At 42.0% G+C, this 26,072-nt stretch overlaps 1 protein-coding gene across 4 annotated transcripts in view; it reads right to left on the bottom strand.

Annotated features, from left to right (window-relative positions):
• Positions 1-3,177: 3,177 nt before the first annotated feature.
• The window catches only part of LOC138962712 (arrestin domain-containing protein 3-like), a 77,085-nt gene continuing 54,190 nt past the window's right edge, over positions 3,178-26,072 (bottom strand). For all 4 annotated transcript variants that reach the window (XM_070334636.1, XM_070334633.1, XM_070334637.1 and 1 more), the window contains exons 7-10: positions 15,410-15,592; positions 11,852-12,031; positions 11,035-11,164; positions 3,178-3,744 (exon numbers count right to left, since the gene is read on the bottom strand). In XM_070334636.1, coding sequence (XP_070190737.1) covers positions 11,087-11,164; positions 11,852-12,031; positions 15,410-15,592 — 441 coding nt within the window. In that variant the 3' untranslated portion in view covers positions 3,178-3,744; positions 11,035-11,086. The remainder of the gene's footprint in view (positions 3,745-11,034; positions 11,165-11,851; positions 12,032-15,409; positions 15,593-26,072) is intronic.

The raw sequence follows: 26,072 nt of genomic DNA, 5'->3' as shown, positions 1-26,072 counted from the left end.
ACCTGGGATCGAACTCACGCTGACAGCGGCCAACTGAATACAAATCCAGCGCGCTACCAACTGAGCTATATCCCCGCCCCAACGGTCTTTTAAGTGCACGTACATGCAGACAAACAGTTATTTACATTCGCTTGCGGCTTCGTAGCAGGCGGTAGAAATTTTGATCAAGATGATAAGTTTTCGTAGATAATCGTTTGTCTGTGCACTTAAAAGACCGTTGGGTCGATACCTTTGTGAATGTAGCGAATTTTTGTCAATAACAAACGTTCCAACAACTTACCTTTCTTGTTTTTTGATCATGTTACAACCATTGGTCCGTTTAGGCTTTTACTTGGCATAAGAGCACCCTTCCACTTCACAACCATACTAAAAATTAACAGCCTAGCTTCTTTTGCAGGGAGAGAATATTTTTGTGAATTAATTTTGTAAATGACACCTCTGTTAATTGTTCAAAATGAATTCATCAAACACGATCCACTGTGCATAATAACCTAAAACCAACTGCCTAGTTTCTTCACGCGTATAGTGAGAATATTTCACTGATTGACAAAAAATGTCATACAATATGATCTACACAATTTGTTTGTTTGTTTGTTTGCTTAACGCCCAGCCGACCACGAAGGGCCATATCAGGGCGGTGCTGCTTTGGCATATAACGTGCGCCACACACAAGACAGAAGTCGCAGCACAGGCTTCATGTCTCACCCAGTCACATTATTCTGACACCGGACCAACCAGTCCTAGCACTAACCCCATAATGCCAGACGCCAGGCGGAGCAGCCACTAGATTGCCAATTTTAAAGTCTCAGGTATGACCCGGCCGGGGTTCGAACCCACGACCTCCCGATCACGGGGCGGACGCCTTACCAGTAACTAGGCCAACCGAATCTACACAATGAATCATTCTGCTATTATATATTTAGTATTTCCACTCTCAACAGAAAGCAGTGGAAGGATGCTCTTATCCCATGTAAAACCCAGGACGAAACTGCAGTGGCTTTCAAGATAGTTTAAACGGGAAGGATTGCGTCTTGAAGGAAAACAATATTGAGAAGGGACCAGTGTTCACCAACACACGTGTATGCCTCCACTGTTGGCTAGTTAGGCCCCCCCCCCCCCCCCAAAAAAAGGTCTGTTTACGGTAACCCGACCGACCCTAGTTTTTAGGCCCGACCCTAATCTTTTTTTTGGATCGTCTGAAAAAAAAACCCAAAACGCATCCAAAATAGAGCTGTTTGCGCTCAAACAGCAGACGACAGAAGGGAGGTAAGCTCAAAGTACTGTTTATAGTTATGTTGGGCAAAAACAGGGATTGATGAGAAGAAATGAACTGTGAAACATCATAGAGAGGGGAGAGAAAAAAAAAAGAAAAAAAAAAGCCGACCTACCGACCCTATTTTTTCACCCTATGTTACCGTAAACAGACCTATTTTTGTTTTGGCCTTATCGTCATGTCATGCAGACAGAAGACAGGCGGGTCCAGCAAGATATGTGTTGATTTTCGAGGACACCTTCACTCTCTGTCACCCACGGTGTTCAGGACAGAGTCTTTGAACCACATTCCTCAGTCTCGTCAGAGTACACCGATGACTGAGCGATGTCTGCTGCGATGGTATTAATTTTTCACTTCACATTTACTGGAGTTAGTTCACTCAAATATCGCTAGATCTAAGAAACAAAGGGAAACAAGCGCTGTAAAAACACAGCAATTACTTCCCTTCATTGCTCACTATATATATATCTTGGCGTTATGAGTAGCTCAGTTGGTGGAGAACTGGACTTGTGATCCTCGAGTAACAGGTTCAAATCCGGGCTGGGACGATCACGAGTCGACTTTTCGTGCAGACTCATGCAGACACGGTATCCATGTCCCACTCCCGTGTTACCGCTGGTGCACTTAAAAGACCTAGGCCATTCTGCCAGAAGTGTAGGTGGCTGATCACAGCAAAACAAGTACACACCTGGGTAGCGCGACTCTGTTGCTGCTAGCTTTTCCACTGGCAGGAAGCCACACGGATTTACCAGCATTGGGATAAAAGAGTAATACTAAAACTGAAATGAAAACAAATCTCTCTTCGGTGACAATACAGAGGCACACGCTGTCATGATGTCACATTCAAGGTGTTCATTTGAGACGTTTATGAAGTCACGAAGATGTCCGCTACGATGGTTTTAATTTAGCACTTCACATTTACTGGAGTCAGTTCACTCAAAGATCTCTAGATCTAAGAAACAAAAGGAAACAATCGCTCTAAAAACAGAGCAATTACTTCCCTTCATCTTGGTGTTGGCGTCATTTGGATTTATGGATCTCAAAGATCACTACTTTACCTTAACTTGTTGATAAGTGTGATTTAAAAGCAGACCGATTCGCCTATATTAAAATAAGCATATACACAGCCAAGCCTTGTTTTCTAAAACTACTTAAACTCACAACTGCAAGGAGAGAAGCAGAGAACCTTTATAATTATCTAACCACTAGAAAGGAGAAGAGGTTCACAGGAAGAAAGATTTGATATGGTGCAGTCTGCCTCGAAACGATTCTCTCAGTTTTCATTAAAACAGCGTCATTTATCGATCAGTATGATGCATTCAGTTCTGGTCTGTTCCACAAGGAATGCATCCATCTACGAATGCTGTGTACTACACTGTTTTACTCAATGTCTTGTGTATTAATACAGTTTCATTCAAAGATGAGTATGCTGCATTCAGTTCAGGTCTGTTCCCCTACGAATGACTCCATTCACAAATGCTTTGTAAGACACTGGTTGACTCAATGTCTCGTCGCAGATTACGATCAGTTCAGTTCGATGATGAGTATGACGACTTTGGGCAAGATCTAGTCATGTTAGAATGATGATGACAACGACTTGAGCTCGTCTGTTTGTATGATTTGCACGCTGACAAGAATTAATTTACACGTTCACCCACAGGGTGTGACAAAATACTTTCCTCAAAACAGGTCACGTTGAAGTCTTCAAAGCAATCAGCATGGTCATCAAAACCATGACCAGCTCACCTCTTTCACAGTCATAAAACCACTCCAAAAACTGTTCCCATGAGTATTCCAACACCATCTGAAAGCCACTGACTGTACATGTCGTTCACATTTCTTTTTTCAGTCACTGAAATCGCTCTCCCCCCCCCCACCCCCGAAATTAAAAAAACAAATCCAAAAACAAAATCACACTCTCTGCTCTGATTCTGAAAGAGGTTTGTCCACAACAAGTGTTTAGCTTTTTTTTTTTTTAATAAGTTCATCTCACAGCAGACGCACACATTCACACCGGAGTGAAGTCAAGTTTCTTCACCACGACAAAGAGGCAGTTTTTTTGTTGCGAAAGCTTAGTTTTCACGTTTTGTTTTCTTGAAAACTCCACGTTTTGGCAGGCATGGTAGCGGTCCCTCAAGTGTGTGACGGATGTCACAAAAACAACACAGCTGACGTGTATAAACAATACCTGTCACCTGGCGTTTCTAACAGTTTGTGCTATCCCAGAGTGTTTACGTTTCACAGTCTTTGAGCTGATAGCACAACCGTGTTTGAAGCTCTTCCACTCAAACCTGAGCAAGGTCAACGATCGTATTTTGGTTTCAATCCTGGTTTGCTTGCTTTCCTTTCCTTTTTTTGCGATCTAGGTTCCCATGACATCGAGTTCAAGGTGACCTTGACCCAGATTTGTCTTAGTGAAAAGAGGCGGGCAGCCGACGTACGTAAGATGGAATGCCATCACTGGTCTGTTTCTGCAACACATAAAGCAATCATCTTTTGAGAAACACGAAAGAGAAAAACTACAGAGAGAGAGAGAGAGAGAGAGAGAGAGAGAGAGAGAGAGAGAGAGAGAGAGAGAGAGAGAGAGAGAGAGAGAGAGAGAGAGAGAGAGAGAGAGAGAGAGAGAGAGAGAGAGAGAGAGAGAGAGAGAGAGAGAGAGAGAGAGAGAGAGAGAGAGAGATAGACAGACAGATTTTTGTTTATTTGTTGCTTAACGTCCAGCCGACTACGTAGAGCCATATCAGGACGAGGAAGGGGGGGATGAAGGGGGCCACTTGTCAAGCGATTCCTGTTTACAAATGCACTAACCCATTACTTGTGTCCCAGCAGGCTTTAGTAAAACTAAATTAATACCTACTGGAAGATTACCAGTTTCCAGTATGTTAAAATAGGCTTAACCTATCTACTGCTGGGCTTACATCAGAACACTAACAGATTAAACTATACATGAATCGCGAGACAAGCGGCAAGAGAAGAGATTTTTTGGAAAAAATACAGGTGAATGAGCAAGAAGGCAGAAAAAAGAAAAGAATTCATGAAGAAAAAGAGAGCATGACAGGAAAGAGGAACCAAAAATCTACCTAACAGCAAACTAGAAAGCTCCTGCGGTTCCAAAAACAGGAGGGGCCTTTAATTTCATAACCGCAGTGCCCCACTGCGGGAAGACAGACAGATAGACAGAGAGACAGACAGACAGACAGAGAGGATGAATATCTTGACTCTTTCTCGCTGAGCACTGCATAAAACCCCCCCACTTAACACACATGAAAACCGTCCGAGAGAGGAGGTAGGGTACGTGAGGGCATACCAGGAGGGACGTAAAAGGTGAGGAGAAGGGGGGGTGGGGGAAGGAGGAGAGCAACGAAGCAGAAGAAAATCGATATTCCAGCAATTCCAGCCGGCTATCGGCTTCAAACACAATTGTAAACATTAATCCTTCATCTCACCTTGCCTTCATTCAGTAGGTCATCGTAATATACCCCGTCCCTACTACACTTTCAATAAAACTTGCAAACCATACTCGAATTTCTAAGAAATATAAAAAAAGATCGAAAAACATCAAATTCTACCGACGTCGCTGAGCATCACGTGACTTTCAGCGAGATCAGCGAAACTCTGCAGGAATTCCACCCTGTGGTATTTCCTGTATACAAGGAATCCATCTACAGGAACTCCACCTACAGGGAGTCCCACTCTTTTGGTCGACATAGACCCAATCAGCGGCAATGCAAGTAAGACCGTAACCTCTAACTCCAATCCCCGCACCCTCCCCGGCCGCAGTTTTGCAAGTTTAATTATAAGAGAACCGAGCATTTAGTCTTTGGAGCTAGGGTCTTTAACTTTCTTAATTTTCTCTTCATTACCTTATTATTCTATTGCTGTGGAATTCGGGTCTCTTAATTCCTCCCATTGGAAAACTAACAGCAAAAGGGTCGAGCTAACCAGGTGTGTGGGTGTTTAGCTATAATCAGCCACCTGTACTTCTGGACGAATCACCGAGGTATTTTACGTGCCTTGGCGTTGACACGGGGGTCGGACATGGATACCGTCTCTCATTCATCTCATAAACTTAGCCCGTGTTCGTCCTGGTAGAATCACCGAGGTCTCTTACGTGCCAACGCAGTGACACGAAAATTGGACAAGGAGACTGTTTCTGATTCATCACATAATATTCACCCGTGTCCGTTCTAACCTGGATTTGAACGTGTGCCCCGGGCGAGGATCGTAAATCCAGTGCTCTACCAGCTGAGATACCAGACCCTATCAAAGGCCCCTGGAAACTACCATGAATTTAAAGGCACAGTAAGCCTCCCGGTAAACCATCACAGAGCTCCCCGAGCGTCTAAATACAGTACAAGCATACTTCCATTTGAACGCTCACCGAACGGGAACATCCTGGCTGCTTTCTGTCGAGCGTGAGACATTTTCCAAGAATTTATTTTCGTAGACTTGTTCCGTTAACAACAACGGCGCCTCGTTTTTGCGCTAGACCTAACTTTTAAAATCTAAACTAAATTGACAGCTTGTTACACAAACATTCTTTAATCATAAAAGAATTCGTTTTTCATCAAGACAAGATCAGAACAATTCGAAGTTGTGAAAGTTGAAAAAAAGAAAAGCCCGGAAGCAGGGTCACGCAAGGGTCGTAGCAGACGACGGCCGGTTTATCAGTGCAAATCGCCGTTCCTCTCAACAGTCAAAAGCCATCGCTAGAGTTCTTGTGAACCACAGCCGTTGTTTCGTGCATAAAAAAACGTGCTATTGTAGATAAGCTCACGTCGAGTCGCATTCAAATGACTAACTATGACGACTGCATTGTGAAAAGGGAAAACTGGATCACACGGGTTCACGATGGCTCAGGGGTAAGATAAACCACGCAAAAATAAATTCTTTGAAAATTGTTCGCTCTTTACGGAGGGCACCTAGGATGTTCTCAATTGGTGAGTGTTTAAATGAAAGGGTGTTTGTACTGTGTGTAAAAGCCTGACCGTATCTGTGATGGTTTACGGGAGGCTTACTCTGCCTTTAATCACACCATCTGTGCCGCACTGCTACTCAGATTCTCAGGGTAGGAAGTTCTGCATGCTACTCTGGCAGTAGTCCGGCCAACATTTGACCGACTTCAACCAAGATTAACGTCCCACTTCAGCCAGCTGGCATATACAAAGGTAAGATCAAAGGGTGTCTATAACGTGCCTGGAATCTTTCCATGCGATGTCTGGTCTTTCTGCCCAAGCTTATGGGCCAGTCATCAATTAGTGCACAGCGACACCTTAAAAAAGGAAATCTGCCTGTGTCTCGATAAGCGCATCAAGTGAATTTGTTTTTTTTTTTGTTTTTGTTAACCTCAGTTGCATGCAGGTTTGCTACTACAATTATATTTTGCCTTTTTATTATATCTTTTTTTTTTTTTTTTTTTTTTGTTGTGGCTTGGAGCAAACCTTCTTCATAGGTCTTTTCTTTTCAAATGTGTACAATTTTTAAATCAATAAACCTTATCAGTAAACTAATATGTTCAAATAAATAAATAAATAAAAATAATCATAACATAAATTTATTCCTAATGTTCAGCTCAGTTTCCAGTACACCAAATCTTTTTTAACACTCAACTTATACCAGGCCCCTGAGGGTTAAGTCCCTTTGAAAAATAAATAATATTTCAAGGGGTGTCCCATATCTAAATTTACTTATACACATTTTTCCAATCAAGATTAAATGGGTAAGATACTTAAACATTTCATGTGTCAAACCATTCTTATCTCGCACATAAATCAGCACATCTGTTGCTTGTAGAATAATTGCTATGTTATATCGATTGTAGAACAATGTTTCAACATGCTTCCACAAATGGTGAATTTTACTGCAATAGAAAAAGAAATGTTCAATGTAATCAACTTGTTCAATACAGTAAGGACATTTATCATTATTTGCGAGTCCCATTTTTAAGAGGAGAATATTGGTTGGGTATATATTGTGTAATATCTTCCACTGTAATTCTTTTAGTCTGGTTTCTGTTGTTGTTTCTTTTGCATTAAGCCAAACTTTTTCTTCAATACTAATACCAAGTTTGTTCAGCCAAAATCGAACACAGCAGGGTGGACTATATTTCATATCTGTCATAAAATTTCGAAAATCTCTAGCTTTTAACATCACTTTATCATTAAAATACAATTTCGAGAATTCTTCAGTGACAGCATATACATAATCCGTATTGTTCTTTAAATAACGAGACAACGCCGAGTGAACAACAATGTACTGTAAATAGAGTTCTGGTGAAGTACCAATTAGGTTCTGTACATTTTGAAATGACAAAATGGAATTGTTTTCTAAGAGGTCATTGACATGTGTTATTCCTTTTTTTGCCCAGTTGTCAAAATAAATTACATTATTTTGATATTTTATATCGACATTATTCCATATGCATGCCATCTTCAGGGATGACGAAGAGTGCAGTGTATTATGTTCCAACCAGACTCGCAGTACTTTGCTCCAGAAGGAGGACTGAAGACTATCTAACCCTTTAAACTTTTTAGGACCAATAATTGAATTAAAACATGATAAATCTGTTCCAAAATTACGGAAATATAATCTAGGAATCCAAGTCCATGTACTATTGTTATTCATATTCGAGAGCTGAGCAAGCCAGCCGCACAGAATAGATTCTTGCAATATTTGCATATCAATCATTTGGATTCCTCCTGTTCCTATTCCACTGCACATAACACTTCTCTTCACTTTCTCAAACGCTTTCTTGTTACAATTAATTTTCCTCCAAAGAAAACGAAACAATAACGTATTAATTTCTTTCAACACAGGTTCAGGGATGCATATTGCCTGCATAACATAAACGAGCTGAGAAATCAAAAAACTTTTTATTACGCACATTTTACCAAATATGCCAAGATTCCGTTTTTCCCAGTTTAAAATCACCTGCTTAATACTCTTAATTCGTTGTGTCCAGTTTTCATCCACGAGGGAGGCACTGGATGTATTGCAAAAATATATTCCCAGAATCTTCATTTGTTTAACCCATCTTAATCCGTATCCTCCCTCGTTGCTATTCCGTTTTGATCCAATCCACATTGCTTCTGATTTTACTCTATTTATCTTCAAACCGGATATAATTGTAAACTCGTCTAATATCCCCAAAACAACTTTAATGTCATCTTTATCACGCAGAAACATGGTAACATCATCGGCATACAGAAGTGCCTTCAAAATCTTTTTAAACATATGCACTTCTTCTGAATCGTCAGTTTCAATTTCCAAACCTTTTACTTCAAAACCTTTTCGAAATCGGGTTGCAAGCAGCTCAATTTCAAGTGAATTTGTTGCTTCTTACATAATGTATTACCGTGACTGTGTACTTCTACAGGAACACAGGCAAACATCGATTGGTGCATTAAGAGAAGTCATTGCTTCGGACAACTGCTAGTGTCTGTGTGCTTCTAAAGCAGCAAAGGCGAAAATCTATCTATTAGCGCATCAAGTGAGTTCGTTCCTTCCTACATCTACCCGTGTCTGTTTGCTTCCAAAGGCGAACATGCGTCAATAAGCGCACTAAGTGAGTTTGCCCCTTTGGCATTTTTGTCCGTGTGTATATATTCCTAAAGGACCATGGAACAAAGAATACTGCCAAAGAGAATGGAGACACTAAGGAAAGGCAGCAGTCATGAAAGCATAAGGAGATCAGTGCCGATGACGACTGGAGAGCAGAGGGTGGCTATCGATAAGTGCATTACATGAGTTTGTTGCTTCGCACAGCTGCCCATGTCTGTGTGCTTCTAAAGGCAAACATGCATCGATACGCGCATTAAAGGAGTTCGTTCTTTCCTGCATCTACACATGTATGTCCCTGTGGCACCCAAGAAGCATAAAGGCAAGGAGGACTGTCAAGAGAATGTTGACACCAAAGCAAGGTAGCAGTCACGAAGGCATTAGGAGATCAGCGCAGAAGACAAAGAGTTCTTAACTTCGTACATCTGCCTTGCAGAAACAAGTGAGCTCGTTGCCCGTGTTCGTGTGCTTCTGAAAGCGAAAATGTTTCGATAATAATATTAAGTGAGTTCGTTCATCTGCCAGTGTATGTGCGCTTCTTTAGAACCGTAGACACAAATGTATGCAAGCGAACTAAACGATTCGTTCCTTTCTGCTTCTAGTGTGCTTCTAAAGAATGTATCGATAGCGCATTAAATGAGTTAAATGACTTCATACCTTTATACCTATGCCCGTGTCAGTGCGCTTGTAAAGAAGCACAGGCGCAGATGATCAGAAGCAAATGTGACAATTAACGTATCGATAAGCATTAAATGAGTTCATCGCTTCGGGCAAGAACCAGTGTCTGTGTCCTACCCAAGAAGCATAAAGGCGAGCGAACCGTCAACCAAGGATGACTGAAGGCACTAAAGGCATGCAATGAAGAAAGAAATGAGGGCATTAGAGAGATCAGCGCACAGAGCAGACGACAGGAGACGAGCAGAGGGTGGCTGTGCAGGAAATGAAAGGGTGGAGTCTGGCGGTGGCACTGAAAGCTTTGATCCTGGCCAGAGCTGACTTTATTAGCTGCAGGACAGCGCTCTCTCATCTCGCAGTCGATACCATCATCATCTCTGATGTCTGTCTCTTGGACACAAGGCTTTGCAGTGCCTTCCTCGCTTCTCATGTTGATGGGACTCGTCGTTTTACTGTTGAAGTCATTTCTTTTTGCCGATACATTTTTTTTATGGGAGTCATTACTTTACTTTTGAAGTCATTTTTTTTTGCTGATACCTTTTTTATTTGCTTGTTTGCTTTGATGGGACTCGTTGTTTTACTGTTGAAGTCATTTCTTTTTGCTGATACATTTTTGTTTGCTTGCTTGTTTTGATGGGAGTCATCGTTTTACTTTTGAAGTAATTTCTTTTAGCTGATACTTTTCGTGTGTTCATTTGATGGGAGTCATCGTTTTACTTTTGAAGTAATTTCTTTTAGCTGATACTTTTCGTGTGTTCATTTGATGGGAGTCATCATTTTACTTTTGAAGTCATTTCTTTTAGCCGATACCTTTTTTGATGGCTTGCTTGATTTGATGGGAGTGATCGTTTTACTTTTGAAATCATTTCTTTAAGCTGATACTTTTTGTGTGTTCATTTGATGGGAGTCATCGTTTTACTTTTAAGGTCATTTCTTTTAGCCGATACCTTTTTTGATGGCTTGCTTGCTTTGATGGGTCATCGTTTTACTGCTGAAGTCATTTCTTTTTGCCGATACCTGGTGGGTTTTTGTTTTTGTTTTTTTGCGTGTGCTTTATGTGGCTGAGCCATAGATCGTCTTCAGAATCCATAGTCATTTGAACTACATGTACATGCTGTCAGAGGTTGTTTGCTGAAGTGTTCTCCCCCCCCTCCCCCCCCTCTCTCTCTCTCTCTCTCTCTCTCTCTACATTTCACATAAGTCCGCTACGTGTACTAAGAAAAGTCAGAACAAAAACAGAAACAAACAAACAAAACTCACACAAGTTTACAACAGCGTAACGACACAATGTGTTCGTAAGAGCAGAAGCTTGTGTGAAAGCAATCGAAGAATGAATTCATTGGACTCCCCCCCCCCCCCCCCCTCACCTACAAAAAAAAATCTCCACCGGTGCTGATAAACCGGTTTACCTACCGGCCCCTAACAACCACACCTGCAAAGACTAAGACCAAATTACACAAACTCAGAAAAAAAAAAAAAAAAAGAAAAGAAAAGTGTTACAATCTTGGTGCAGAGGATGGGATACTGACCCAGTGATTGAGACAAGACGACCTTGACCTCCGGTCCCAATGGCAACCAGCGTCAGGGGATCTCGTCGTCGTCCTCCCAGGGCGGCGCTGTAGGCACCATGTTGTGAAAGGACATGTCCGACAGAAACACCTGCAACATTCAACAAGGACCACAACTTGAATACTTTTGAAAGGATACATCAGACAGAATTATCTAAAAGCTGAGAGAGGAAAACACACTGTGACGTGTATGCTTTTGATTATAGCAACAGGCTTGTGTCAGATCCGCGCAGCTTCTTAGCAATGGTTAATATTTTGTCAGTGAGTGTTAAATTTGATGAAATGACAGATAACTACGTGAGGTTAACGTGGGAGAGTAACATTTGTTGGATGGAAAAGAGTATTAGTTAGGAAGTAATAGACAGCTGTTATAAAACAGAGAATAAAACAACTGGACAGGGAAATTTGGCTAGCGAGATCTCCAGAGTATTTATAAACAACAGGATAGGAAAACTGGGCTAGCAAGATCTCCAAAGTATAAAACAACTGAACCGGGAAACTGGGCTAGCGAGATCAGTCTCCAAAGTGTGGAGCAGCTCGACAGGGAAACTGGGCTAGCAAGTTCCCCAGAGGCAGAGTATAACAACTAAATGGGGGAACTGTGCTAACGAGATCCCCGAGTATAAAACATCTGGACAGGGGAATTGGGCTAGCTGTACGTATAGATGTGAGCTGGAGCCGGAGCTTGGTAGAGAAATTACAGAAAAAACAAAGAGTGAGGCGGGAGCTCAAACAGCTCCATCCACCCGAAGCCAAACACACCAGAAAACCATCTCACCTGGTCTGACGTGGAATCGGAGAAGAAGGGGAAGGGGAAGGTAGAGGTGTCATCGCCGTCAGGTGCCAGCAATGGATGGCAGGTGACTTTGTGCTGCGGGTCTTTGAGCGGTAAGGTGCCTATCAGGATGTCCACCGGCAGCTTGATGCGTCGTGCCAACCCTGCTGGCTTGATGCACAGCTGTAACCACACACACACACAGACACACACACACACACAGACACAGACACACACACACAGACACACACAGACACACACAGACACACACACACAGACACACAGATACACACACACACACACACACACAGATACACACACACACACACACACACAGACACACGCAGACACACACAGACACACAGACAGACACACACAGACACACACACACACACACACGCAGACACACACATACACCATTTGGTTATTCACATCAGCAAATAACATGATGATCGTCCTATTTAACACTTTTTACTCAAAAAGATCGATAAGTTGTTACTCAAACACAGACGAACATCATAAACTTTGGTTACTCACACAAGCAAATATGGGGATAATGTATTCTAACTAAGTTAAACCAAAACATCCATAATATTGAGGATGCGTTGGAATGCCACGAGTGCGTGAGAGGATGAAAGACAGGTTCGATACACGGAAGAAGACAAATACCACCAACAACAGCAACAACAACAAAAACAATAACAATACAGCAACAACATCAACAATAACAAACAATAACACACACACAACAACAACAACAACGACGACGACACGAACCACAAGGCAACATGATGCTCCAGAGATACTAGTCTACACTCAAAGAAATCTGGGAAAAAACCATCTAGCAGTAGAAACGCAGGAAGTACAGAGTTTTTGACACAATGAATCCATAAACACCGAGGGGAAAAAGTACCAGAGAGAGGGAAATATTGGTAAATGTGACCCTATGACCGAGACAACGAGGTTTACACAGACAAATTGCCAAACGGCAAGGACGCCTGTAGCCCAGAGCTTTGCCCGCACTTCAGCGAGTCGCTCGTGCTTAGAATACCAACAATAGGGGAAACGCACACACAGACACACATACACACGAGCGCACGCACATTCACAGCACAGCACAAACCCAAAGAAAGGAAAAGAAAAAGACCGACAAAGTACCCAGCAGATGTCTGGATACGAACCGCAACACTAAATGCAGATGTAAATGAACTATACCCACATTTGTTTTTCTTCAAACAGCGGATGAAGATACAAGGATTGTTGTTGTTGGTATCCTTCTTGATTATTTACTTGGACTCAGTTCATAACGTCAATCGTCTCTCAAGTGATCTTTCACATCGGATAGAACAAAGATGTCACCCAGTTAATTAATCCAGTTTTACTGACATGACTTTTGAGGCGCAAAGGTGTGTAGTATTCATACTTTTGAGTGCTGATTGACCTACAAAAACGAGCAGGGGCTTTGACTTCTACAGAAAATCGAAAACTTACTTGGTTTAAACATAAGTTTATTTTAACAAAGGTTACAATCATGACATATATACAAAGTTCACAGAAATAGCAACAAGCTAGAAGCTTATAGTGGTGTTCCTGCATGACAGTACAACATAAGGCGGTAACGGCTGAAAAATTTGTCTCAATAAACCAAATCTATTAATAACGTAATGAACGTTGCATAATGATTATAAAGAAAGACCGTAAAGGAAGGAAAGAGGGAAAGAAGATGAATAAAAGAAGAGGGATGGGTAGGAGATGTGCAGAAGTTAAAGTTGTTGTCCGGCTTGTAGAGCATTTATTCTGATTTACCCAAAGCGGCCTGAACGTTCAATGAACGAGTGTACGGTGGAAAATTTTTCCTGTTCAAATCTAAGGAATACTGTCTGTCTCCGTTTAAATGTGGGGGAGGTGAATTATGTGATTGGGGAGGGTATGTATAGTTTCTTGACGTACTTCGCGATAATTTGGACAATCGAATATGAATACAAGCATGCAGGAAAAAAAAATATGGGTAGCGCCGTATATATGGCAGCTCGCTTTCCCCAGGGAGAAAGCAGCCCGAATTTCCGTGAGGGTAACCTCACTGGACTGTAAATCTTATCCAATCCAATCCAATGAAGTGTTGTACGGATTCGGACGGGAATCCGCAGTCACAAGATGCATCTGTAGCAACGTGACGTCTCACTAGATCGTTATTAAGATCACTTATATATAACCTGAGCTTACAGTGAATTATTTGTGACATGCGATCTCCAGAATAAAAATAACACGGCGGACTTAAAACTTACTTGAAAATATCCCGACTCCAAACACATTACGCAGCTTAACATGAGAGCAAAATAAAACCCACAGAAATGATAAGTTATTTGATGTTGCTCTTTCTAACAAGCCACAGCAAGAAATCCACTGCTTTGTACATCGCCATCGGCCAAGTAGTGTAAACAGGGCAGCTGTGTGACAGTACTGACTAAATGGCAGGAGACGAACTTCGTCATCCATTGCTACAGGGCGATGACTAACGTCTTCCTGTGAAATACATTTACAGTTGAACCCCCCCTTTTAAGACCACACACAAATCTGAGAAAATCAGGTCTTAAAAAGGAGCGAGTCTTAAAAAGGAGCGAGTCTTAAAAAGGAGCAAGTCTAAAAATGGGGGTAAAGTTACTGAGCGTATCAAGAGAATATCAGAGAAAAAAACCACCGGTCTTATAAGGAAGGGAGTCTTCGATTGGGGGGTCTTAAAAGGGCCCCCCGGCCGGTTCCACGGTAGGTTTGTTTGTTTGTTTGTTTGTTTGCTTAACGCCCAGCCGATCACGAAGGGCCATATCAGGGCGGTGCTGCTTTGACATATAACGTGCGCCACACACAAGACAGAAGTCGCAACACAGGCTTCATGTCTCACCCAGTCACATTATTCTGACACCGGACCAACCAGTCCTAGCACTAACCCCATAATGCCAGACGCCAGGCGGAGCAGCCACTAGATTGCCAATTTTAAAGTCTTAGGTATGACCCGGCCGGGGTTCGAACCAACGACCTCCCGATCACGGGGCGGACGCCTTACCACTAGGCCAACCGTGCCGGTGTTCCACGGTAGGACAATGACATTTGGACCAGTCATATCACACAGACACACCCAACGACACAGTCATGGGAGTGTGGATTGGTATGGCTAAGAACGAAGGGCTACACGTATAAATACTCGGGGCTGTTTATGTATTTATGCAACTGTACTTAGGATATCCAACTGAAAACTGTGCGTGCGTGCGTGCGTGCGTGCGTGCGTGTGTGTGCGTGCGTGTGTACGTGCGTGTGTACGTGCGTGTGTGTGTGTGGCGTGTGTGTGCGTGAGTGTGTGCGTGAGTGTGTGTGTGTGCGTGTGTGCGTGTGTGTGTATGTGCGTGTGTGTATGTGTATGTGTGTAGTTGTGTGTGTGTGTGTGTGTGTGTGTGTGTGTGTGTAAGTGTGTGCGTGCGTGCGTGCACGCGCGTGTAAATATGTGTGTCTGTGTGTGTGTGCACACGTGTTTATTCATCCACGTAAGAGAGCCCCCTTCATGCTTACCTCTATACTGTACTGGATGTCGATGATCTTGCAGCCCCTGAGGTGTGAGGGTGGTACAGTGGGTATACTGAGCAGCTCTCGGTTCCACGTCTGCTTGCCTCGAGGTGCCACGCTGCCCTTGTGCACTGTCACCAGCACGGTCGACTCTGAGAAGCGACCTCGATACGAGTAGTAGGTCACGTTCTGCACATACAGTGAGGAGGGAATTAGTCGCTTTGATTTGATGTAGCAGTCGTGTAGCTTCACTACAGCAAAATATGATCAACCATTTATCAAAATACAATACCAAACCTACCATACAATACAGTTATACTTTATCATCTAAATTTGAGAAATTCACGAACAAGGACGTGACTTTCTTTACTTTCTTTATTTGGTGTTTAACGTCGTTTTCAACCACGAAGGTTATATCGCGACGAGGGAAAGGGGGGAGATGGGATAGGGGAAAGGGGGGAGATGGGATAGAGCCACTTGTTAAGTGTTTCTTGTTCACAAAAGCACTAATCAAAAAATTGCTCCAGGGGCTTGCAACGTAGTACAATATTATGACCTTACTGGGAGAATGCAAGTTTCCAGCACAAAGGACTAAACATTTCTTACATACTGCTTGACTAAAATCTTTACAAACATTGACTATATTCTATACAAGAACCACTTAACAAGGGTAACAAGTGAAGAATTTTATGGGTGAGAAAAGGAAAGTAAAAGGACTTTGGGGAGGCAGAAATAAAGAAACAAGAAAAAGATCCTAATTAGGTTCACGGCATCGAGAGTGATGCGACCTTCTCTCAGAAGTTAGTAGAGAAGGCTCCCCCATCCACCACCCGGGGGACGCGCCTCTACGCCAATTAGGGGGCGCGAGGACAAGACGTGACACTTGAACGCAATGAACATTAACAGCTATTGTGTTTTCAGCGTAGCAATAGGGCCCGATATTTAGACGAGACAAGTATAATGCCGACGAGTCGAAGACGAGTCGCATTATACTTGTTCGAGTCTAAATATCGGACCCTATTGCTACGATGAAAACACAATAGCGTTTATATAGCTATTCTGACATTAAATTCTGTGTTAAAATCATGTTTTTGTCAGCAACAAGGACCAGAATGGTCCATGTCATTGATTGCAGACGACGGTTCCCTTTCTGCATGAAGCCACGGAAATAACCGAACATTGAAAAACCCACGGACATGTATTACGGAGAAAACTCAAGATAACCGGATGCTTAGCATTACGTCAATATCTTAGGAATCATATGACGTTATGACGTATCATGCTTGCCTACGTAGATTGTATGTTCGAAAGTCTGACTTCTGTTGGGAATTCGCGTGGTGAAGACTGCGGTAAATCTGTAGATGATAAGAGAACAAGGATTGTCTCAGAAGAAACGACGAAATGTTTCAGACCGGTAACTTCATTTCAACATTGCACTACACAATGGACGTTCTATGTGACAGGAGAGTTTGCTGATTTTGTGTTAAACATTGGAGAGATCGTCTGCAAAAATCAGAGATAGGTCGCTTCAGATTGCAGCTTCTGGAAATTTGCAAGGTTTGCTGCCAGTTAAAGAACTGGATTTTACACGTAATGTATGTCATGTACAGTAAGCAACAACAAAAACACACACAAAGCAAATGGCATCGTCTGTCGACTAGCCACAGACACAAGCCTGGCGAGGTATGCGTGTACTTTATACACGTGGAAGAAACCGGAACCATGCGTCTTTGTTATTGCCGATATCGTTTGGATATCGGCAAAAATGGCCAACTTTCGTAGCGTTATGCTTTGATGATCGGAAAAGGGATGTGTGAGACCATCCAATCACAGCCCCCGAATCCCCCCACGTGTCCATCAGAATAGCTATATACACACGTTTGTAAACGCACTTCAAGTCATTCAACAGTTATCACACACAAAAAGTATAAACAGTGAGCCTATGAAACGAATGAACGATCGGGCGATTTAGATTAAAAGCAGTTTGGGAGAACATGATTTTTGGCTCACGTAAGTGTAGCCTATGCGATCGTAACTTTGTATGTCTGTGCGTGCGTGCGTATGTGCGTATGTGCGTGCGTGCGTGCGTGCGTGCGTGCGTGTGTATGTCTGTGGTAGAAACTCTAACATTTGAAGACGTCACATTACATTGACGTCACATTATGACGTAAGAGGGTTAGACGTCACGCGAAGGAAGTACTGAAAGTCTCGGTCATTATTATTTTGAGCGGGCCGAGACTAGTTGGCAGTCGTGTCCCTGTAAGTAGGCTACATGGAGACAGACAGATCTAGAGTCTCGCTTTCTTGCACAGTTTCACCTATGCTCTGTGTGTGTGTGTGTGTGTGTGTGTGTGTGTGTGTGTGTGTGTGTGTGCGTGTGCGTGTGCGTGTGCGTGTGTGTGTGTGTGTGTGTGTGTGTTACTGTTTGTCGATTTCTTACGTGAGCCTTGATGGCTTCGCCTCTTGTTGTTTAAATCAAAACACCACATGCCGAGTCAGAGAGAGTCCACCTCATCACAGTCTAAATAGAAACACGAAAAGAAAGACGCTAAAAACATATCAACAAGGATAAGTTAAAGGTTTGGGCTCATTTTTGATATATCTTAGCTTGCACCTCACTGATTACAGTAACATAGGAACAAAATCACAGAAAGCACAAGCCCTGGTGTGTGGTTAGGGGTTCAGTGTGGAGAGGTCGTTTAGAGAGTAAAATTGCAGGGGAAAACAGATTTCTGCAAAATTATCGACTAGGTTATGAGTTTTTTTGTTCTTCTTTTTATCGTTTTAAAATTACAGCACAACATTTAAAAAAAAAAGTAATTTGTTTTTTACTACTCTTCTTTTCTATCGTCCCTCCAGCTATAAATTCTCCCAAGAGAGCTAGCAATTGGCTAACGGAGATACAAGGTTGTAGCCAGGGCTTTTTAGCGCGTCATCTTAGATCTTCCGCTTCTTCACTTCATTCTGATAATCAAAAACATGTTTGGTCGCTCGGAAAATAACGCCCCTCGGCTCAGGAAGCATCTAAAAAGCTTGCGTGCCTCGGGCAACAAATTCAATTTGCCTCTGACGCCGCAAACTCCATTTCAAGTTTTTAACTTTCTTGGATTCTCTCCTTTGCGCAGCTGATTTTTCTGTGTGTGTGTGTGTGTGTGTGTGTGTGTGTGTGTGTGTGTGTGTGTGTGTGAGAGAGAGAGAGAGAGAGAGAGAGAGAGAGAGAGAGAGAGAGAGAGAGAGAGAGAGAGAGAGAGAGAGAGAGAGAGAGAGAGAGAGAGAGAGAGAGAGAGAGAGAGAGAGAGAGAGAGAGAGAGAGAGAGAGAGAGAGAGAGAGAGAGAGATAGCTTGGAAAAAATATGGACAGTAAACGCTGAAGACAAATGCCATGCCCATTTTGCGGAAAAGCCTACAAAAATGCCAATATCTCATGATCCAACTGCCTCTCCCTTCATTGCTGACCCATACAATGGAGGGAAATGTTCCATAAAATAAACTCTAAACAAAAAAGAACATCTTCATGGAGCATTCCGACAGCTGGTTGGTTCTTAAGGGAGCAGCTACGTGTATGCCAAAAATCGTAAAAGAGAATGAATCAAATCCATTAAAGAAACCTGTAAAAATGCCACAAGAAAGGACTGTAAGTTAAAAAGAAGAAGAAAAGAAATAAAAGCCACAGCTTTCTCAATTTCTTTATTTCTCTCTCTCCTTCTATCAATTGTCCGTGTGTGTGTGCTCTCTGTTTGTGTGTGTGTGTATGTGTGTGTGTGTGTGTGTGTGTGTGTGTGTGTGTGTGTGTCACTGTGTGTGTGTGTGTGTGTGTGTGTGTGTGTGTGTGTGTATGTGTGTGTGTGTGTGTGTGTGTGTGTGTCTCTCTCTCTTGCTATAAAACACTGCATTTTGCAGCAGGGAACAATAAAACTGAACGGGTCTGATCGGCTATACCCCCTGGATTTGTTACAGCATAAACAGAGACAGACTGCGTTAAATCTTATTTGCTGTAAAAGTCTAAAACAGCTGAACTGGTTTGATCGGGAAAAAATTCCCTACATTTGTGACACGTTAAAGGTACTGAACTTGTCAAATCCAGGTGCACGGAGCCCCTGGGGCTTTTAGTCATACCTCAGGCAGCTATCCGTTAGAAGAACTACCAAGTTTCATTGACTTGCACCCAAAGAGTCAAGAACTGCGATTTTTGTACGAATTAATTTTGTACTCGGACCCGGCTGGTCTTGGCCTATTTTTGGATCTAAATTTAGATCAGGTAGATCACCACATCATGCACAAAAAGACATGTCGCTAGCAAACTATGTCAGACGTCATCATGAGTTTGTGTAAAACAAAATGGAGGCCGGAATCACTCAGTTGAATCGAACTCCGACCAAACACAACGTAATAACTAGGTTAATTTATGCACTCGCGTGAACAAGAAACTGTCGAGCTTCACAGATGTCGTCGTTGGGTAGTTTTGGGTTTGTTTTACTACCATAGGAGGATTTTTGAACTGTAAATGCACTCAGCTGCAACAAAAACGCAAAACGAAGGCTGTGAGCTGCACTGTGCCTTTAAAAGTAAACACACAAACTACACCTGCACTGATAGGGACAATAACATTTCGCTGCGTAGGTGAGAATTCCATAGATTTGGTACATATTTGCGTAAAAGAAGCTACGCCGGTGTAACACGAAATGTTTACTCCACGAAAAATTGACTCCGGAGTAAACATTTCGTACGAAATATTTACTCCCAGTAAAAATCTCGTACAAAAAAAGGAACGAAAAAATTACTCCCACCACGACATTTTTACTCCCCACATTTTTACTCCCAGTTATCTATCTCGGGTTATGGGGGAGTATTTTTTTCGTAAAAGGAGTAAAAGTTTCGTACAAAATTTTTACTCCGGAGTAAAAATCTTGTCCGAGTAATTTTTTAGTGTTACACCGGACATAAAGTCACATTCTTTCCCGTGAAACTAGTTCTGTTCACAATCTCAGATCTAACCAGATCCAAACTTTCACTCCGAATTTAACATCGCCAAAAATAAGTGCTTGAAAAAGCGAAAGAGACCTCGTAAGAAAGAGAGAATACTTCATGTCCTACAGGCTAAATATTTCGCCTCTTACGGACCATGCAGATATGAAATTTAAGTTGAGGAGTTTAGTTACAGGTCCCAAGACCGATCCCACTTTATTTTGAGTCCACTGGCCTAGTCCACCTTTCTTGTCATGATAGATTCGCTATCAAGGGTCAAGGCCACTTCTCAAAAGGGACGCTACAACACTGACAAGTTTTCATCGTGCCATTGTGGGGGTGGGATATGGCTTCCGTCTCTGGGTCTGCACATAAAGTTGACCCGTGTCCGTCCCGGCCCGAATTCGAACCTGCGACCTTCCGATCACAGTGCTCTACCAACTGAGCTATACCGGGCCCCCTGAGAGACCTCGTGCGCGTGCACACGCACATACAGGCTGTTGGTTTTTACATTTAGTCACGTTTTGACTAAATGTTATAACATAGAGGGGGAATCGAAACGAGAGTCGTGGTGTATGTGTGTGTATGTATGTGTGTGTGTGTGTGTGTGTGTGTGTGTGTGTGTGTGTGTGTGTGTGTGTGTGTGTGTGTGTGTGTGTGTCTGTGCGTGTGTGTGTGTAGAGCGATTTAGACTAAACTACTGGACCGATCTTATGAAATTTGACATGAGAGTTCCTGGGAATGATATCCCCGGACGTTTTTTTCTTTTTTTCGATAAATATCTTTGATGACGTCATATCCGGCTTTTTGTAAAAGTTGAGGCGGCACTGTCACACTCTCATTTTTCAATCAAATTGATTGAAATTTTGGCCAAGCAATCTTCGACGAAGGCCGGACTTCGGTATTGCATTTCAGCTTGGTGGCTTAAAAATTATTTAATGACTTTGGTCATTAAAAAATCTGAAAATTGTAAAAAAAAATAAAAATTTATAAAACGATCCAAATTTACGTTCATCTTATTCTTCGTCATTTTCTGATTCCAAAAACATATAAATATGTTATATTTGGATTAAAAACAAGCTCTGAAAATTTAAAATATAAAAATTTTGATCAAAATTAAATGTTCGAAATCAATTCAAAAACACTTTCATCTTATTCCTTGTCGGTTCCTGATTCCAAAAACATATAGATATGATATGTTTGGATTAAAAACACGCTCAGAAAGTTAAAACGAAGAGAGGTACAGTAAAGCGTGCTATGAAGCACAGCGCAACCGCTACCGCGCCAAACAGGCTCGTCACTTTCACTGCCTTTTGCACTAGCGGCGGACTACGTTCACTTTTATTCTGTGAGTTCCACAGCTTGACTAAATGTAGTAATTTCGCCTTACGCGACTTGTTGGTATCTGTCAAGGTGGAGGGATGGCCTTATCCCATGGGATAGTGAGCCGAATCCTCAACACGGAACGGACTGTACCTTTAACTGAAACAAGGAGAGTACTAAATCTGTAAATATTGCTGCCCTCAAGACATCCGCCATAAACCATCCCAAACCATAAATGTAAATCCAATGCAAAAAGCATCTCTTCAATGCGTAATACGCTCCCCCATGATTGTGAGACTACTGTCTTCAGATAGGTTTCGTGACCCTCTATCTTCAAAAATAACTTCAGGGCAAAGGTGTTAACCCTATTTCTCGGGGTAAAAAAATGCTTAGTTTAACAAGCGACTGCAGCTGCATATCTTTTCGTTTAAAGAAGCAGAAAAATGGGTCAGTACTGGGAGGCAAGGACATTGTGAAATGTGAAAATTAAAAAAATTAAGAGGATGGCGGGTGTATGAATTCTGAGAGAGAGAGAGAGAGAGAGAGAGAGAGAGAGAGAGAGAGAGAGAGAGAGAGAGAGAGAGAGAGAGAGAGAGAAACTGAAACTGAACTTTATTACCAAAGGATAGAGGTTTAAGGCAAAGCCTAATCTTACAACCTGTCCCTTACACACCCTGTTAGCTATGGTACTGGAGTTCTGGTCCTTGATCCTTTTCTAAACTTCCGGAGCGGCACGACGCGATAAGTTTTCTGCTTTTTTCTCAAAGTATACTCTGTTTTACACCCTGTAAGCCTTCGATGCAGTTGTAGACATATGTCAGGTAATACCTCACCACGTTGTATGGTGTCTGAGGCTGTCGTTGTGGCACAAACTTGCAATGAAATCTTCGATCGGGAGGTAACGTCCCAGGTCTTCTTAGATTTGATGTGGTAATGTCCTTGATGTTTACCTTTCGGGAGCATTATCGTCCGTTTTCTATACATATTTTACAGTCTAACACATTCACGCATTAAGTCAGCTGCTCTTCCCACCTTTCTTATCAACAGAAGGTCCATGCTCCGTGCTCAGACGTCAGTAGTCACTCCATTCATTGTCCTATGTATTCATGGGTAACGTCCTTGTCTTTTTCGCCAAGCAAGGCACAAAAGATAACGTCCTTGTTCATTTTTGGCAAGAACAATTGCATTACTGTTTTGGCCAGTTTACAGTTGATTGATCTGTTCTAAATTCCCAACAGCGATATGCACATGATGTCAGTTGAAAAAAAGATAAAGTAGAGAAAACAATGAAAATTTTGTGCATTGTTTTTGCAGACTAGGAGGGGGGATTGAGCCTACATTTGTTTGATTCAAACAAAATGTTAATGGTGTGCGAGGTGATGCTTGTTTCAGATGGCGGATTTGTCTGTGGAAACGCTAGATGGCAGTGTCTTAAACGTTTCGGAGGTCGTGGTGGAAGCAACTGCACCTGGTCCATCTGTGGATCCGACGCCTGTGGATCCGGGAAACCCGACCCACACTTCCACCCCTCACAAAAAGCTCCCGCGGCTGTGTGTCACCTGTGGCAAAACCTTCAAAACATCCAGTCACATGCATGAGCACGCCAGACTGGTACACAGCGCTGGAAAAGGTGCAAGATACCTCTGCAAGGTGTGTGGCAAGGGGTTTATGGCAAAGACTTACCTGGATTCCCATCTCAATTGGCATGACAATAAAGCACCACACAACTGTCAAACTTGCGAGAGGGTTTTCCAAAGCCTACATTGCATGAGAAGGCACCAGAAGTCTTGCAAAGGGGCAAACGTTCCACCCTCCTTTATGTGCGTCGACTGTGACAAAACCTTTGCCACCAAGGATTTGCTTGCACAGCACAGGCACATCCACGACGCAAAGGGCATGTTCCGCTGTCTTACTTGCCCAAAACACTACAAGTATCGGTCGGGCCTGTTCCGTCACTCGAAGTCGTGTCCCGGCATGTAACTTAATTCCTTTCACGCCTGGATGTAAAGCTCAGAGATACTGTTCACCTTTTAAACGCCAAAATCATTTCGTTTTCTTTTGTCTTTTGTTTGCTGCTTGAAGTAATGTAGTGTTTTGCCAATACACCTATAAGTTTTTCAGTTGTTCTTTATTTCATTTTCCTGTTGTGTAGTTATTACAACGGCATCTGATAGATTGGTTTTAAGAAACTTATGTTCATGTTGTTTGTTGCTTGAAGTTAATTTTAATGTTACTGGGTGCTAAACTGATTAGTGTAACTTATTTTCGTTATAGTTTTATCATTTTTTCTTGTAAGAAATGTTGTTGGGTTTGTTTTTTTCCGAACTAATAACAAATAAACTTCTGTTCTTTTCCTTTATGTTGTTGTTTTCCGTTTCCCCTGAGTGAGTGATGAAACAAAAACACTGATTTATATTGTATGGAATGCATGGTTTATTGATACAGTTTTGCTGATTGTGTAGTAAACTTGATAATGCAGGTACACAGTCACTTCTTTGCAGAACATAATTTCAACTTTTGTGGAATGTTTATCAAACTGACGTTAGCATCATATTACCATTACATAATCTACATGTATATTATCATTACATTATCTACAACAGATCCAACCATAGGACTATGCCTTTTAAATACAAGCACCTTGTTCCAGAACACATTTCCACTTTAAGGGAATGTTTATCAAACTATCATATTAGCATTACAATAGCGCTACACTATATACAACAAATCCAACCATACATGATACACTACGAGTTCATAGATCTACCCCAACTAATGCTGGGCTCACACATGTGTCCTTGCGTTGACTCAAGGTGCTCTTTAGTGGCGCGGAGTGAGTCAAATTTAGCTTCACAGTGATAACACCTGAAGTCCATCAGCTAAAACAAGGAACAACGAATTCATAACAGAGAAATACTCATGCTATTGTGTATTGTAGGGGAAGGGGTATTCAGTTTGAATGCCACCATTTGAACTGTTGGCTTCATGATGAAATGCGAAAACACCCCAAAACACGTTAGTAGACTTGAGGAAACACTTGTAGTACCCCTAGAAGCAATTCAACGCTTGAGAGATTTTAGAACACATATATCAACTGTAAACTGGCCAAAACAGTGTTGCAATTGTTCTTTCAAAAAGTGAACAAGGACGTTATCTTTTGTGCCTTGCTTGGCGAAAAAGACAAGGACGTTACCCATGAATACATAGGACAATGAATGGAGTGACTACTGACGTCTGAGCACGGAGCATGGACCTTCTGTTGATAAGAAAGGTGGGAAGAGCAGCTGACTTAATGCGTGAATGTGTTAGACTGTAAAATATGTATAGAAAACGGACGATAATGCTCCCGAAAGGTAAACATCAAGGACATTACCACATCAAATCTAAGAAGACCTGGGACGTTACCTCCCGATCGAAGATTTCATTGCAAGTTTGTGCCACAACGACAGCCTCATACATCATACAACTTGGTGAGGTATTACCTGACATATGTCTACAACTGCATCGAAGGCTTACAGGGTGTAAAACAGAGTATACTTTGAGAAAAAAGCAGAAAACTTACCGCGTCGTGCCGCTCCGGAAGTTTAGAAAAGGATCAAGGACCAGAACTCCAGTACCATAGCTAACAGGGTGTGCTTATACAAACACTTAATACAGACGCACATAAAATAGATAGTAAAATTGACAAGGTTATTGTTACTTACAGACGTACATAATGTAAATAGTAATAAGAAAAGGGTTATGGTTTTGTATACACATTCAAAAATGGGAAAAACAATATAGTGTGGAAATTGCAGCATAGTTGCAATAATGCATTGCATATAAACATCCAAAACAACTAATAACAAAAGGGAGAAAACAAATGTGGGGAGGAATTGTCCCAATCATTCGCATGTATATCATTATCAATTCTTGCCAAAAAGAACAAATCAAAATACAAACATAACTTGACTAAATGTAAAAAGCACTAAAATATCAGACATGAAAAGTGTTCTATTTACCCATTAAGCGGGAATGAAACTGGCGCCTAAACGTTTTCACAGAAGAGGCATTTCGGAGGGGTAGGGGTATGGAATTCCATAGAGATGCTCCTGAGAAGGCTAAACTTGACTTATACAAGTCTAGACGAGGGATGGGGGGAATCAGGTTCTGGGACCCATATCTTTTTGTGGCATGTCTGAAATGTGATTTTAAATATCCAGGAACATTATTGTTAATTACTTTGTACATAAAGACAGCCTTGTTTAGCGTCAACTGATCTTTCAAGGGAAGGAAATTAAGGAGCTTTAATTTATCATCTGTTGGCTTATTTGACTCATGCAGAATTAGTTTTGCAGCACGGCGATGAAGAGAATTGAGTCGTTTGAGATGAACATCACTG

Source organism: Littorina saxatilis, linkage group LG3 (assembly GCF_037325665.1).
Source record: "Littorina saxatilis isolate snail1 linkage group LG3, US_GU_Lsax_2.0, whole genome shotgun sequence".
NCBI lineage: Eukaryota > Metazoa > Mollusca > Gastropoda > Littorinimorpha > Littorinidae > Littorina > Littorina saxatilis.
The sequence above is the reverse complement of the archived record's forward strand: the minus strand, read 5'-3'. Positions and strand labels throughout refer to the sequence as shown.